At 41.3% G+C, this 15,829-nt stretch overlaps 1 protein-coding gene across 2 annotated transcripts in view; it reads right to left on the bottom strand.

Annotated features, from left to right (window-relative positions):
• ntng2b (netrin g2b) overlaps positions 1-15,829 on the bottom strand; it is a 79,950-nt gene that overhangs the window by 16,362 nt on the left and 47,759 nt on the right. The window contains exons 5-9 of one of the 2 annotated variants that reach the window (XM_065965639.1): positions 14,641-14,670; positions 13,454-13,645; positions 8,580-8,666; positions 4,508-4,741; positions 1,338-1,463 (exon numbers count right to left, since the gene is read on the bottom strand). In XM_065965639.1, coding sequence (XP_065821711.1) covers positions 1,338-1,463; positions 4,508-4,741; positions 8,580-8,666; positions 13,454-13,645; positions 14,641-14,670 — 669 coding nt within the window. The remainder of the gene's footprint in view (positions 1-1,337; positions 1,464-4,507; positions 4,742-8,579; positions 8,667-13,453; positions 13,646-14,640; positions 14,671-15,829) is intronic. The other variant, XM_065965640.1, reaches the window with a different exon arrangement.

A 15,829-nucleotide genomic window follows, 5' to 3' on the forward strand; every position in this document is an offset into this window, starting at 1 on the left:
GATCTGTCATGTTTAACTCATTATAGAAGTTTATTTACTGCATATTTAATGCATCAGAACACCACAGTATATTAAACTAAAGTCACCGAATACACATGGCAAATGTTTTGCTCGCATGTACTTCTTGGGTCTGTTTGAAAGTAAAATTGTAATACAGTGTTTCGTATTGTCATTTAAACACAATAACCTCTTTATCTTGCCTGATTGGACAGCAACTTAGAATGCAATTTGTTAATCAAAGGCTGTGTCTGAAATCACACACTCATTCACAGAACCCTATGCAGGAAGCTCTCTGTAGTAGTGGAATGTATAGTGAGCTCAACGGCCCAATAAAAACACCATCGTACAATGATACTCAGCCAATCGCCAGACACGGGTTATTACGCGATTGCTTTTGAGCAATCAAGACGTGCTTCAATGCCGGCCAGCGATCAAATAAAACAGCATACATTTCAATGACAAACTATTATACTGAGCCTTTTCTGTTTTACAAAATAAGTTAATATTATAAAGACATGATTCTTAAATTGATCTTAATAAAATAATTGACAATTTTCTGAGCCACAACTTCTTTAATTGTGCTTAAAAAACTATGGTCTGGTTCCTTTCATCATCACAAGGAACATCTAGCGTTGCTCCATGGAGTGTCCTTTACTCTTTATTTAAACATCTTAAACATTTTTAGTTTAAAAGCGCCAACACATTAACAGTTTAGTGTTTCTGTATTCACGCTGCTCGCACGCCTCTCATTCATTGGCAATGAGAGAAGTCAAATGTCCCTCGCCAATGTTTTGCACCACAATGGCTGGTGGTATTACTTGGTTATTGACCATTCGTTTCACACTGCTTTTCACAATGCATTGTGGGATACCATGCCTTACCTATAAAGGGTACATGTATTCTCTCTCATAATTCCTACAGCTGTACAAAATGGCATATTCACTATATAGTGCACTAATGTATAACGTGAGTCATTGGCTAAATTTAGCATCACTCTCTAGCTAACAGTACTGTTGAATAGTGTTGTGCTAAACATTAGGTCTAATTTCTGAGTTAACAGGGATGTTGGCTAGCGAGCAAACAATAAAGCTAGCTGGCTAACAGTAAATTGATAGCAGTAATGTCAGCGAAGAGTTAGTAGAGTGTTATTGTTAGTTGTGGCTAATGAGTTGTCGAAAGATTTTGATTTTACAAGCCAACATTGCTGTTAGCTAGCTTATTTATAGCTTTCATAGTTTGACCCGATCAAATGGTAATCTTAGCTAGGAAATGGTTGACCAGGCACTTAAGCTGTTGTTTTTCGAAGCTTTGGTAACATGCACACTGCTGTAAAGTACCTGTGATTTCTGCTATTCTTTCATTATCTTCCTCCTCCTCCACTTCCTCTCTTTCCTCCCAGTGCTGCCGTTGTACAGGTGCCTGGCCATGATTCTCTGGTACATGTTCCTCAGAGTTATGGAAGACTGAACACAAAATCATCATCATGTGAGGTAGCCTATAACACATGCCTCCCCCTCCCCACCCTCAGAAACCTGACTGGTAAGAACTTGATAATTAGGCTGATCCTGCAGTGGGTAAAGATTACTGATATCATCTGCCCTCGTCTTCCTCTGAGACCTTGTTTTCCTTCTTCTCTTTCTTTCTTTTCTCTGTCAGATAGTGGATTGCCCCTGCAGGGGCCTCAGCCCTGGGCTTGGGAAAAAAGCTGTGAAAGTCAGAGAGGCTTGAGAAACTCCTTCATCACTACACTTTTAGCCTGGGTGTGAAAAAAAAAAAATGACATGCACTTCCTTTTATCTGAATGTCATGGAATTTTCTGACTGGCACTTGTTCTTACTCGCCTTAGTGGTTTTCTTTCTTTGTTCTGGTAAAAAGATGATGGTCTGCTCCTATTTTTGTCTCTGTGTTTGCCCAAAAATATTCACTCTCATAATATATTCTTTATTATTACAATGACATATTGTCATTGGTTTACTTCCTTATGTTTAGCTCAAACGTTCTCTCTCATGCAACACTTGCACTAAACAGCACAAATCCATAAAGGTACCAGAGATAACTTAGCAAAAGCAATGCTGCTTTTACTGCATTTTTAATTGCCTCTTGCAAAAAATTTCCCCTTATTTCTCTCTTTCTGTGTATGTATCACTTTCCCAGAGGGCTTTATACCATTCCCAGCATCCTTTGCTCTATGTTTTTAAGGCTAGAGTGAGCACAAATGAAAGCAGAGAGATGTGAAACTAGTTCAGTTTATGGATCATCTGCCCTCCTCCACCTTTTACCTTTCCCAACACAAGCATGATTCAATAAATCAAAACACTGCAGAGACGATAATGACTAAAAAAAAAACAGATAACCAATCACATGATGCGACCACACCGTGCACATCATTGAGGGACTAATGATCACCGGACCACAGGAGAGTACATGGCTGCACGCTTCCATCTGTGTTTCCCCTTGAGGTGTTTTTGTGCAGGCGTTGTATGTCTCCAGTTGTTCTTTTTCCTTCCGAGAGGGGCATCCTGCAAGCATCCTGCTCCCCTGTGGAGCGTCCCCCTTCAGGCAACCTCCCTCCCGCCCACTCACTCCCCTTCACCCCCCCCCCCCCCCCCCCCTCCCTTGGGCTCCGGTGAGACAGGGCGCCAGCAGCTGTTCTCACCGCACCCTGAACCATTTCACACAACTGGCGTCGAGCCATCGTTACATCTCATCAAAGTAACCCCTGTTTAACGCTGCTCATGTCCGACTCACGGCCCCACTATACCTACTCGCGCACACACCAGTCACGGCTTCACACACACTAGATTCAGAAAAAAAAACCCTCTCTAGTGGGAGTGCAGCATTCTGAATCACAGTTGTTTCAAAGGCTGATGTATCACAGCAGTAAGCATAAATGCATTTAATCTCAGTAACCCTTGCTGCCTCGAGGGCCGGAGCGATTTGAACAGTTGTTGGCATCAATCACAATCAGATCAGCCACAAACTGACCTGACATCAGACGCAGGCCGTCTGAGCAAAAGGGTTACCGCTTTCTCTGCTAGAAGAAGGCACATCACTTTTTGGGCCAAAGCCGCTTTCAGGCAATCCTAAACGGATTTTGAAAAATCCACTTCCTTCACAGGCATAAAGGTTACAGATATTCTCCTCGCTAATATCAAACATGCAAACTCTACGACAAAAATATACTTTTTATTAATAGTTAAAATAACTGTATACTTTATTAATCCTTCAGGGGAAATTCTGGTTTTACGCTCTGTTATTGAGAGACATGCTTCTCAAACACATCGGCCCCAATTAGACACATGCACAAATGTGACCTTTTAGCATGTATTTATGGAGAACATATCAGAATGGAGCTGCTACACACTGCTACTCAGGGAGCGCACCAGAGCTGTTTGGGGGGTTCAGTGCCTTGCTCAAGGCCACCTTGGGGAGTACTCGGGAAGTGGCCTGGCAGCTTTCTAGAAACCAGACTAACTTCCATACTTGCACCGGTACTTGAACCAGCGACCCTCTTGTTCCTTTACCCTCTTGTTCCTTACCCAGCGACACCCCCAAGTCACATACCTTCAACTTCACATTAGCTTGTATAATCTAACGTTATCTCAGGAGAAGCAGATGTAAACAAAACTAAGACTGATTACAAGGTGCTGCAGTTTTGCAGTGAAAACAAAATCGAAGGCGGAGGACTTTGCCACGTTGGACATGAAAATGCTTCAGTGAGAAATGTTCGTTTTCTGTCAGCAGAAGTAAGCTAGCTGTTGTTAGTGCCTGAGGCTAAAATGTTTACCATTGCTTGGAAACCCCCTTCAGCATTTGTATTCTCCTTCTTGTTCTTTTTTGGCAAATGAGGCTGCTGTTCAGAAAGCATCATCCATATTCTAAATCCTTAATTTAAACAAGTTCGATTTTATCCGGCTGGTCTTGTTAGCTGTTTTGGAGGTTTAAGACTTGACCTATTAATCCAACACTTCAGGAAATCTGGTCCCAATCATTTTTACCAACAAAGTTTCTACAAACATCCGGGGTGGAAATTAGGTATATTGCAGCGCTAAGCTTCTATATTCAACACCCGTCCTTAGTCCTAATTCTGTCTCTCTTGTTATCGGGTCTTTACGTCACTCTGATCCCGTTGCTGATGCTCCACAATCCTCTCAGTGCCTCTGAATGATGCAAAGACAATGTCAACTGAAGTCAGACTTTTAAAGCCTTCCCCTGCTGGTCTTTTTTTTTGTATCACTCTCTCTGCTGCTCTCAAAACAGCCTAACTCACTCAAACATTAACTAGATTTCACTGCCTCTACCTAAATCCAATAAGCTTCAATGACATGTGATATGATGCTGAACAATATACGATTATGCTAATGACTTTCACCTCCTGGAAAATTGACCATTTCCACATTTTTCCACATCATAAAATCATCACAATGGCGAGAAAGGAAAATAATGGACTTGTTTTAAATAAGATTATTCTATGTTCCTGCTGCTACTACTACTAGATGTGCCTTACCTCCTCTCTCACTTTCCCTCGACTCTGAGTGTTTCCCCTCAGTTTCAGACATGCTTGTATGATGGTGAACAGGAGTCAGGGGATGTAGGATGGACTCGATTGTGATCGAATGGAGATGATGATGAACAGAGTGATGCGTGGGCTCCTCTGGGACCGACAGATGTGGAGGGTCGGGAATTGTTATAGAAGGTTTGAACTCGTCTGGTGTCTTGAACTCTTCTGATAGATAGAATACTGAAGGAGGGAAAACTTGTGCTGTAACATGAAAAGTGTCTGATGGAAACTAGCTTTCTTTATAAATATGTAGCCTCATTTTCGTGTGATTCAGGGCTGCTGCTTCAGTCTTTTTACCTCGTGTTTTTTACAGAAGTTTGGTGCTAATGTCCTCTGGCACTCGCACAATAGACTGAATACAGGTCATATACATTTTTCTCAAACTTAATTTCGTAACGCTGATTTATCTTCAAAACTACTTTTCTTTGGAAGTTTCTTTTGTTCCATTTTGGGTTTATTTTTGTGGCTTCAAGGCCTTTGTTAGAGAGGAGGACAGTGGATAATGTAGGAAACTGGGATGAGAGATTGGAGAACAACATGCCGCAAAAGAGCCAAAGGTCGAAGTTGAACCCAGGCTGCCCCCCTCAACGATTATAACCTCTGTACATGGGATGTCTGACGTCCCTGAGAAGTTTATGGAACAAGCAATTTGATGCTATAAAAAGGTTTTAAAAAACGTGATTGACGGCTCTATTGACGAATGTGGCTGCTCCGTGCTGTTTGCACGGGAGAAGGAGCAGTGAGATTAAAACTTAACAAACATTAACACAAGTGAAATGAAATTCCATAATCGTGATCATCTGCTTTTTAACCGACACTAGAATCTGCTCTGTTGTAGACTGAACCAACCTGATGCAGTTTTATTGGTAAATTAAATGTGTGTTTTCATTAGCAGAAGGCAAGGTGACGTCAATACTGGACCTTTTCTAGCCGAACAATACTGCACAGACTCTTGCCCCAAATGTGCAATATGTCAGCACCCCTCACAGGGGTATTTTGGCTTCATCTTTGTACATCTCCCCTGACCAGTAAGCCATTTACCACCTTAGATTGACAATTTCCTGCTTGAATCAATGAAAAGCTAAAATGCCAAAGTATTTATCAGCTTTTTAACATTGTAGGAAGACGTTTCACCTTTTTTAATGTCACTGTGGCCGGTTTAAAAAGTCATCTTCAAATAACCAATCAGCTTGGATCAACTAGACGAAGGCGAAGGTTTTGGTGCATTCATGTGGTGTCGGCAACTCGGAAAAGAATTAGGTGCCCGACTTCCTGACTTGATGTCAGAATCGTCATCAAATTGGGGACAAAATATGTTTTGTTAATGTTAACATACTTTTTATTAATTCACGGATTGCACGGATTAAAAGTTACATTTCACTGATCTTCGTAGCATCAACTCTTTTTTTGTGCTGTTGTTACAACATTCAGACTTTCCGACCTGTAATCACGTGAACACACTGATGTCGGAAGAACGACTTCCCAACTCGGAAACTTGGACCACCCGAGCAGCACATGAATGAAGCATTTGGCTCAGTCAGGCAGGAGACCATTGCACAGAGGCAAAGTGTTTAATGCGTCACTCAGAGGTTTAACTTCAACTCTCAGCTCTTTCAGGCATGTCGGCCCCGCTCTTTATTCTCTCTTATTTTACGATCTCTCTCCAGCTGTATTATCTTATCAAGGGAAGGGCCAAAAATGTAACCGACAAAATAATAACAATGATAATAATGAAAATGACAAGTAACAATAAGCTCATTTTGGAGGAGGTATCGTCCAAATTAGTCAGGTGTACAAAAGATAAACTGTTTATTTAAGTGAAGCACTGGATTGTTGTCAACAAATACTTCATTGTTACATTTTGAAGGTTTTCTTATTGACATATTGGGAACTGTGATTGTAATCGTCCACCACATAATTAGACAAAAGTGTTGACAAAAGTGCTTCATTATCTCCCATATAAACATGAAACATAAATGTGAAAAAAAAAAAATATATATATATAAGTCGAACATAATTGAAAGGGCCCCATAGTGCACCAGTTGAGGCTTAGACAAAGGGTCGATGGGTAACATGTTGTCTGTTTGTGCGCTTGTGTGTCTGCTGGATTCTGCTGGTTGAGCTTTAGTGTCTGTTCAGTTGCATCAGAAGCATGAAGACAAGGGATGTAAATGCAAAGTGGAATGAGCGTGTTAAGACATTAGCATAGGAGATGCTGCCTCAGATTGTTTATACAAAGAAAGCCCAGCCTACATCGACTCACACACAAGCGAGCGCAGCGACACACACACACACACACACACACACACACACACACACACACACACACACACACACACACACACACACACACACACACACACACACACAGAAGTGAGAATGCACAACGAGAGTGTGATTTCACACTGCTGAGATCGGCTTAACTCCAAATGTTTTCCACAACCCTTTCAGTGCTGGAGAATTTGTGTTTTTTTGTTTCTTTAAAACACAATGACTGCTCGAGGTGTGACTATTGTTAATATGGTTGTAAAATGAAATCGCGCACTGTTTGTCAGAGTGTGCTGCTCGTGTCTTACACTTGCAATGCTGTGTGCGGATGTGTGCATATGTGTTTTCAGACACTCAATTTTGTTATCTCAAAATCTGAGAGATAAAACATCATGGGAATCTCATTTACATCAGCCCTGAATCAATTAGGTACCTATAAATAGAGTGAGGCACAATGCTACAGCGCAAGGGTTAAGATACAATCTGAAGACATGAAACTACTGGTTCAAGTCTCCCTGTTTAAACTGTTATTGTCTCCTGGATTATTATCATACTTTCAAATAATCTAAAAGGGTTTCATACCAACATTTGTATTTAACACTAATTTAATTATTGTTTCTTTTATTTGGCCTTTAGGCTGCAAGAGTCTTATTTTTGAGGTTTTTGAGTAATGCACCTTGCAAAATGCCTCACACTTTAGCAGCATGCAAAGTAGCCATCCGTTTCATTAAAGAATGGGAAGATCTGTTTCAAAAAGTCTAAAAGCAGTATGTCTTTGGAAATTGTTTAGCCATGTTAAAAGAAATTGAGCCTGTGTTCTTACTAGTCGACTAGTCTGAGTATCACTTTCCGCTCAATCAACAGGGAAATGAGTCAAAAGGAACATCCCTATTCCTGTTAATATGTACATCTTTCATAATGTTATCTGGCATTCTGGTCTATTTTAGTGTGCTTCTACTTCAGACCAGAGATTTGGGCTTTTCTTCTGTTTGTGTAATCCACTATTAATGTGCTGCAAACTGTTAGGTACATGGTTTGGATGCATCACACAGAGCGGACTGTAAAGTGAGACACATGTCACGTACATAAACTGGGGTCCTTACTTCCAATTTTTGACATGCACCTGAAAACAGAATATTATCTGTTTATGCCACATGTTCAGTTTGAAATGCTTGCTAGTGAATGGGACTTATTTTGGAATAAAAAAAAAATTGGGGTTAGGGGAATGAGTATGCCTGTTAATATTATCTGCGTGTTGCACGTAAAAACGATATCTTGATTTAAGCCATTAGAGGACGAATACAATTACTACATTAACTGGTAAAACTAAATACATCACAGCTGCCTCGTAATCCTTTTTTGTTTTTGTTTTTTTTGCAAATTGCGTGTCAGAAAACCCGTTCCACATCCACATGACTGCATAGAAATGTAGTTGAAATCCCTCTGTTCCCTGGAGGACAGTGAGTAGTCCACCTCTGGAGTAAAGTACATATTTTTTATGAAAGCAGACAGTTGAAAAGCAGACATGGAGAAAGCGTCAAGCAGGCACAGAAAGCGGAAACTGGCAGCCTTTAATCTTGGTGCTAGCGAGGGATTTGGGGTCCGGTTCCCCCCCCCCCCAACTAAGCTCTACATAATGAATAAAAGCAAAAAGTTTACATAACTTGAACTATCATTCTGGTATATTTGAGTGTAATCAGACTGCAAGCATGACTAAACTGACCATTCTACCTAGTTTCCAAGTGCCTACCTTCACTTAGATCAAAATCAAGAGGGTGTAGAGGGCTGTATTTTGAATTTCCAGCCTCTGACACAGGGCTTCTTGAGGCAACAAACTCTGTATGTGAAAGTGAAAGATACAAAAAAAAAAGGGTTGGGGGGGGTGAGGTATTAGAGTCATTTTCAGGCATGTAACAGCGCCATCACTTTCACATACGATGCATCCATCTAATCTGATCCGTTACATAATCCTGTGACATCAGTCTGTGCAGATGGACTGTCCCATGACACACAAACAAGCACACGCACATACGCACACAAACACACACACAAATTACAGCTACGCCTATCTGTGTTCTTCCATTTGAATATAATGAGATTATTTGTCAGAAGCATTAATACAGCCTGAGAAATGATACAATAATGTCTAATGCTACCTGTCAGTCTCAGCATTCCCTTCATTCATTACAACAGAATTGGACATTGATTTAACTCCACTGTAATGACGCCATTGAGATTCAGATCCAGTTAACGTTTTGCAAGAACTGCTAATGCGGACGGACGGAGTGACAGCATGAATGTTTTTAATATGACGCATGATATTTCAGACATGATTCAGTCAAAGTGCAAATTCAGTTTTTTTGATGGGAATGCAGGGATTTTGATTAACAGGCGCGAGGATTCTGCACAGATGTGATTGCGGTTAATCTAATGTAGTACCACTGCAGTGTGCGATTTTACTGTCGGCTACATGTGTGCCTGCTTGTACTTTATCTGTATTCAGGGTCTTCTGCAGCCCTGGGATCTGCCTCTGAATGCAAAGATGAAGTAGGGTCATGCAAGGTCATGGTGGCTGCCTGGTAGATGTATGACTAGGTTTTAGGATTTGGTTTCGCTGACCTCCTCTCCCAACCTCCCTCTCTCTGCCAAACGCCCATCTGTTCAGCCGTCCAATCAGCTGCTGCCTCTGTGGATCAGACTCCCTTGCCAATAGATCACTAATCCTCATCTGAGCATGCTCGGTGGTTTAACTGGGGCAGGGACATGACAAAAGGGCGCAACTACTATGACATGCTGTGCGAGCTGTAAGTCTGATGATGTTTGCGAGGATTCATGTGCTTCATCTGCACACACACTTAAAATCTTGTCATAGATCTTAGTGGAAAAATCCCACGATACATACCCGAGCTTGGATTAGCATTTTTAAGGTTCCTGGAAAAGTAATAATACCACAAATATGATTTATATAACCGATGTTTGTTTGGATTAAAAATGGACCAAAAAAAATTCCTAGGCTGTTTAAACATTTTGCTTACACAGGAAAGACAACATTTTATGTGCACAATTTGCAGTTAACACTTTTCAAAAAGAACATACACATCGAATGGTTTTAGTGCAATCTAGTTACAACATCACAGAAGCCTCAGCCACACAAAACAATCAAATGTATGTATGCAAGTGGGTGTGTGTTAGAGGGCATTTGTGTGTGTATCAGACAGTGTGTACTAGGGCTGCAACATTCAGTCTGAATGTGAATACGAGCAATAAGTAAGATCGCATGTGTGTATGAATCAAGATTGTGATTTTTTTTAGGATAAATCATGCAGCCCTATTGTGTTGCATGTACACATACTGATACGCACACACAGTAGTGTTGGCCGCTGGCTGAGAAGGGAACCTTAGACCTCAGATCCCTGGGAGGAAGAGTAAGGGATGAGGATGATTTATGGGTTTCACCGAACTGCACCATATGCCCAACATGAGTCCACACATAGACATGTGCACACACACACACACACACACACACACACACACACTCACACACTGACAGAAATAACAAGGGTTTGTTAAGATCAGGGTCAGGTTCAAGCAACCTGAGATATAAAAAAATCAGATATGGTGTCCCAAAAGAGCAGCCGAATAGTTCTTATGTCTGTGGGGTTTATCGGAACTTTCTCCAGTTTATTCCAAATATTGAATATTGTTATAAAATATATTATACAAATACGTCTTACTGCTGTACTAATATATGAATATATGACTTCTGTATGTTTTGTTTATGTTGGTTAACAAACAAAGTAAGGCTTAGCATTTGTTTGACATTGATGAGAGCTGCAATGATTATTAGATCAGTATGTAAATGAAGACTTAACAACAGCCACGCTGTCGTCACTCATTGGTTTGTTCACTTAATTTTTTGAAGCCTTGAGGTTGGAATTTTGGTATGGGTCTTGGTTGTTTTGTAACCAGAAGTAACTATATTTGGTTGACAGCGTGGATTTGCTATATATTCGTGCCATTTAACAAATCACTTTCATCAACTCGGTCATATATAGGTATCCACGCCCTAAAGCATTAACTGCTTTATTGTCTATTTAACTCTAAATGGGAACATTTCAGTCTCCCCCTGCTGGTCATTAGGAGGAATGCGGGATGAAGTAACGTCTGCATCGACTTAGATCTTACACCAAGAGATTATTTCCACTTATTATAAACAGTCTACCACTTTCATGCAGAAATGGCACCAAAGAAATCTCTGGAGTTAGACTCAGATTTTTTTTTCTATGTTTGCAGATTGAATAAAGATTTAGATTGTTGGTGGGTCAGAAACAAAGCATTATGAAATGTTTTTTTTACATTTTGAAAATATTTTTTTGACTTCAAATAATTAAGGTTTATGTGAAAAGAAGAACATAACATTAATCATCAGAGGCCCTGTTTGGGATAGGAAATCTAATTTAATCGTCTCTTTATGACTCCTAATGTTTGAAACGTGTCTATATGTGATGTTGTGTGATGTTGTATGCTTCCCGGAGGACTTCAAAAAGCTTACACAGGCCTGTGTTAAAGCCTCTGTCAGCCTCTCCTAAATCACAGCTAATCATTGACTTATTTGAGTTCCCTACTGATGTCAGCCAAACAACAAAAGTGCTGTGCTGTTCAACAAATGCTCTTAATGGATTTCCTTCAGACAAAAAGAAAAAAAAAAGAAAAGTCGGTCGACATCACAGCGGAGCCGAAATCCCAGCTCCGCCCACTTCCTAAGTGCTTTTCTGGTGGAACATGAGAGGTCCGCTGCCTACCAAGCTGGCAGGTTTAAATTTAGCATGAGCCCGAGCCGGGGTTTTCAGGTCCACTTGACTGTACATTCAAGCGGCTGACAGACTCTGTTCACGTCCGTCCTGGGTTGCTTAAAATCAGTCTGTCAGAACAAATAAAGTCTGAATGCCGGTACAGTTTGACGCCCTTCCACTCAACACGGGACAACCCTCACCCGGCATTGACGTCAGAGAGTCATACGGCAGGGGAATTGGCCAATGTACATCTTAAGTCTGCAGGATGTATTATGTATGATACATATACACAGATACAAACACGCTGCAGTTCAGTGTCTAGAAGCACACTGACACACACAAACACACACATTTGTTTCTTCACAAGCCTCCACAACACTGTTTCTTTGTTATTTGACAGGCTGGTTAGTAAAGTATTCATATGTTGCTTATGTAAAAGTAGCAATCCTGTACTGCAAATTCATGCTACAGTTTGAAAGCCCTGCACTCATACTTTACACAGTTCTTATAGTGTTGCACTTGGAAGAATTTTGATTCAGGCTAACATGGAGCTCTGAAGCCTGATTATGATCTATTAGCATTTAAAGTAATCCAAATACTCAAGTAGTCACATTACCTTATGAACGAGTACTCACTGATTATATATCTTTTCCTGTGAAAAAACGTCTCTTAAAGCACAAGCAGTCCGTTATGTTTTCTGCCATGGGTCCCTCATCAGTACTGTCAGTCTGTAGGACAGCGGTCTACAGATGGTATCCATGTTAACCTTTGCTGGACAAACGCTGTCAGCTCGTGGAAGCTTTCTTCTTCCCTCAAAACCTGATAGGAGCATATCTCCAGTCACTCTTTTTTCATTCTTAGCTTATCTAGACACAAGGCTCACAACTTACAACTTCATAAGCTGTTACAACTCATATATGTCTGTCAAATACAGAGCTAAAACCAGCAGTCGGTCACATGGCTGCAAACAGCTGCGCTACCTGTGAACACAGTTCTTGTTTGTTTCATCTGTTACCAAAACAAACTGTAATGTATGTCGTACACTGGGGTTATGTGTTGTCATTTTTCTTAACTCTAATGCACGTTGCCCTTTCAAACTGATGCTGTTCAATTTCTATACATGAGCTGCTTGCTGCTACAGTAGGTCGACTTCGTTGGCTTTAAACAGTCCAGCTGTTTCCCCTGTCTTCTTCTTACAAAGCTAAACTACGCTTCTTCAGATTAGTTGACCACTATAAACCCTAATATTTGGAAAATACCATTTAACTTTATACTTGACAAAAAGACACCAGCAGTTTATCTAAGTCGGTCATCTAATTCCAAACAGAACAGAACCAAGTGCATTTCCAAAAATTGTCAGATTGATATGCACGATGAATGGGAGCACTGCACTTGTGGTCATGATGTAACATGTCTCAACATTTTATACTGGTATATTGGTCACACCGGTTGGCCTATATAGGACGTAGCACAACATTTCAGAAGGAAAAAAAAAAGTGAAAAGAAGAAGAAAAAAGTGCGTCTCACACACCAGATTTTACTGTATTTATTATTCAGTGGTAGAAGCGAAGACTTGAAGTAGCAAATGACATCTGGCACGACAAACTGATTTTAACCACGTTACTTTAAAAACCCTAACTGCCTCTGCTTTCAGGACCCAGTAATTGTAAACAATTCTTTTGGAAGATAAGAGATTTTCAGCAGGGAATACATCTGTCCAATAAATACTTCAGGGGAGTTTAACGATCAACAAGAATAGACAGTATTGACTAAACCCACTAAGTACTAACTCTCTACCTCTATCTATGGCTAATCTACTTTTATTCCGCACCTTCCTGAGGGGCTCCGAACTGCTCACTGGTAAAAGCTGGAGGCCATTCAGCTTCTGAAGTGGTTGTGGCGCTCTCTGTTTCAGCCTCGGGCTCACCCTCACCTTCATCTTCACCTTCAGCTTCACCCTCAGCTTCACCTTCATCTTCCCCCTCGGCTTCTCCTTCAGTTTCATCCTCCGTGTCATCTTCAGCTTCAGGAACAATAAATGTATGAGCTAAGGCTAATCAGCAGCATAGGTAAAAATCATGATTAACAGACTAGACACTAAAACCTTAGAAACCTGAGAGTAAACCTCTAAACTGATTTTCAGCCCATTTGCAAGAATCATCCCCCCCCCCCCCCCATTATCTTTCCAAATAAGCACACAATTGTATCTAATTGTGAGAGGAGACAGACTTCTGCAGTGCAGTCCAATTGCTCAGTTTATCCATGCAGCAGCCTTTTTACTGTCCGGCCATGTGGAGAAAAGCCCAGTGCTGTCAGGGTTGATGTTGCCACTTTGCCGATCGTTTCTGTCTAACAGCTCGGAGGCTGAGAGCCTCTCCACAGAGAGAATCCCTAATCAAATTCCCTTTTATTCCTGCCTCCCCGAGCTCCTCACCCAGAATCACACTGCATTACAACACACTAACATATGCCAACATCCTCCTCTCCCATTCCCCTCTCTCTCTCTCTTTCTGTCTGTCTCTCTTCTCCAGCACCCATCCTCACCCAACCTTCTCCCGTCCCATCCCATCCAATCCAAACCCCCCCCCCCCCCCCTTCAAATTCTTCAATCCATCACCAGCGCTGTCTTTAGTCTGAATGAGAGAAGCAGCAGAACTGTGGAAGAATTCCTCCTGTGCAGGTTAGTGTGATGTGCTGTGATGAAAGGACATGGCGACAGAGAGGCCTATTAATAATGAAGCACACAGGGCCCAAGCTGCAGCACTGACAGAGGAGATGCAGGGAAAAAAGGAGAAATGACTGACTAGAGAGCCAGCTGAACATCACAGGGGGAGAGAAGGGGGGGAGAGGAGGAGAGTTTAGGAGACGTACAGAATGGGAGGTGTTGGGTTGAAACTTAAATTTGAAAAACAATGCAACAAAAAGAGAGGGAGAGAGAGAGAGAGAGAGAGAGAGAGAGAGAGAGAGAGCTGATACAAAAATAGAAGCCTTTCCGCTTTGCTATGCGTTATTACTTACTGGAACCGGAGGATGAACCAGCAATCGTACCTGAAAGAGAATAAGCAGAGGAAGAGGAGATGAGAACTTGTTTATTTATGCATACAAACTGCCTAAAGTCTTGACTCTGCCTCATTCATCAGACTCAAGTGGCGGAGAGATTTTTGGAGCAGTTCTGCAAAACAGCAGCTTACCACCGCTCAATGTTTTAGGATAATTTCTGGATCTGCACCGCCTCCTCCATCCCCCTTTTAACTTGTTACTTCCAGAGGAGTATGCAGACTCTTTTTTTTCACTTGGGCGGCACAACTTTTGCAGGGGTGGCATAAAGTGTATGCATGTACATGTATGTCCAAAGCATTTATTTACCATGTCTGCATGTCTCCACCAATCATATCTACTTTAACATAGAGGTATGATACAGTTGTTTAATGCATGTGTGAAGGTTCTAAGCTGCTAAAGCCCGCCTCTTAGCTGCGTGTCCAGAGGGGTGTCCAGAGGTGGTACAGGCCCCCTTCAAATCTAATCAGCCATTCCAGCTGCCGCCTCATAATATTTAACTGTGATAGGCTCTTTTCCTTATAAGGGGTGGGACATAAAGGATAAAATCAACTATTTTGGCAATGGTTCAACAGACTACTAGTTTCAGGATTGTGCACACAAAATTCATGCCACTCCTGCATAAGTCCTTGCCCCTGTTGGGGCCACCCCAGTTGAAAAAGTCTAGACACACTCCCACAGCCTCATACTAGTTAGGCAAAGGTGCCTTTAAACTCTTCTTGTTACTCCTCCAAAACCTTTTTCACATTCAGAGCTTCTTATAATATATGCATGTTTTAAGCGCTGCTTCTTTGCTATGCTTGAATCAAAACTTTTTGCCTTTCCTCTGTGTTTTTTCTAAGATTGTATTTATAGTTAGCCTGCCATGCATAATGCAACCAGTTGGGACCAAACTGTTTCGTGAGCCATGGCCATTTTGTGTCGCATTTCAAGCGAACAAGTTGCAAACATTTTAATTTTTAAAGTTCTACTAATGGGATTCCGAACTTTAAAAGGGTGGTAATGGGCTCTGAAGGTGTGTGTCGGTACCATTAGAAGTGACTTGGGAACAAATGCTTGATAAAAAAAGGGCTGACATTAGAGCCAGTACAGATACAGGTGTATGTGTGCGCCTCTCTTTGTCTATATGTGCATGTGAGTGTTTCTGTGT

Source organism: Labrus bergylta, chromosome 17 (genome assembly GCF_963930695.1).
Source record: "Labrus bergylta chromosome 17, fLabBer1.1, whole genome shotgun sequence".
Lineage (NCBI taxonomy): Eukaryota > Metazoa > Chordata > Actinopteri > Labriformes > Labridae > Labrus > Labrus bergylta.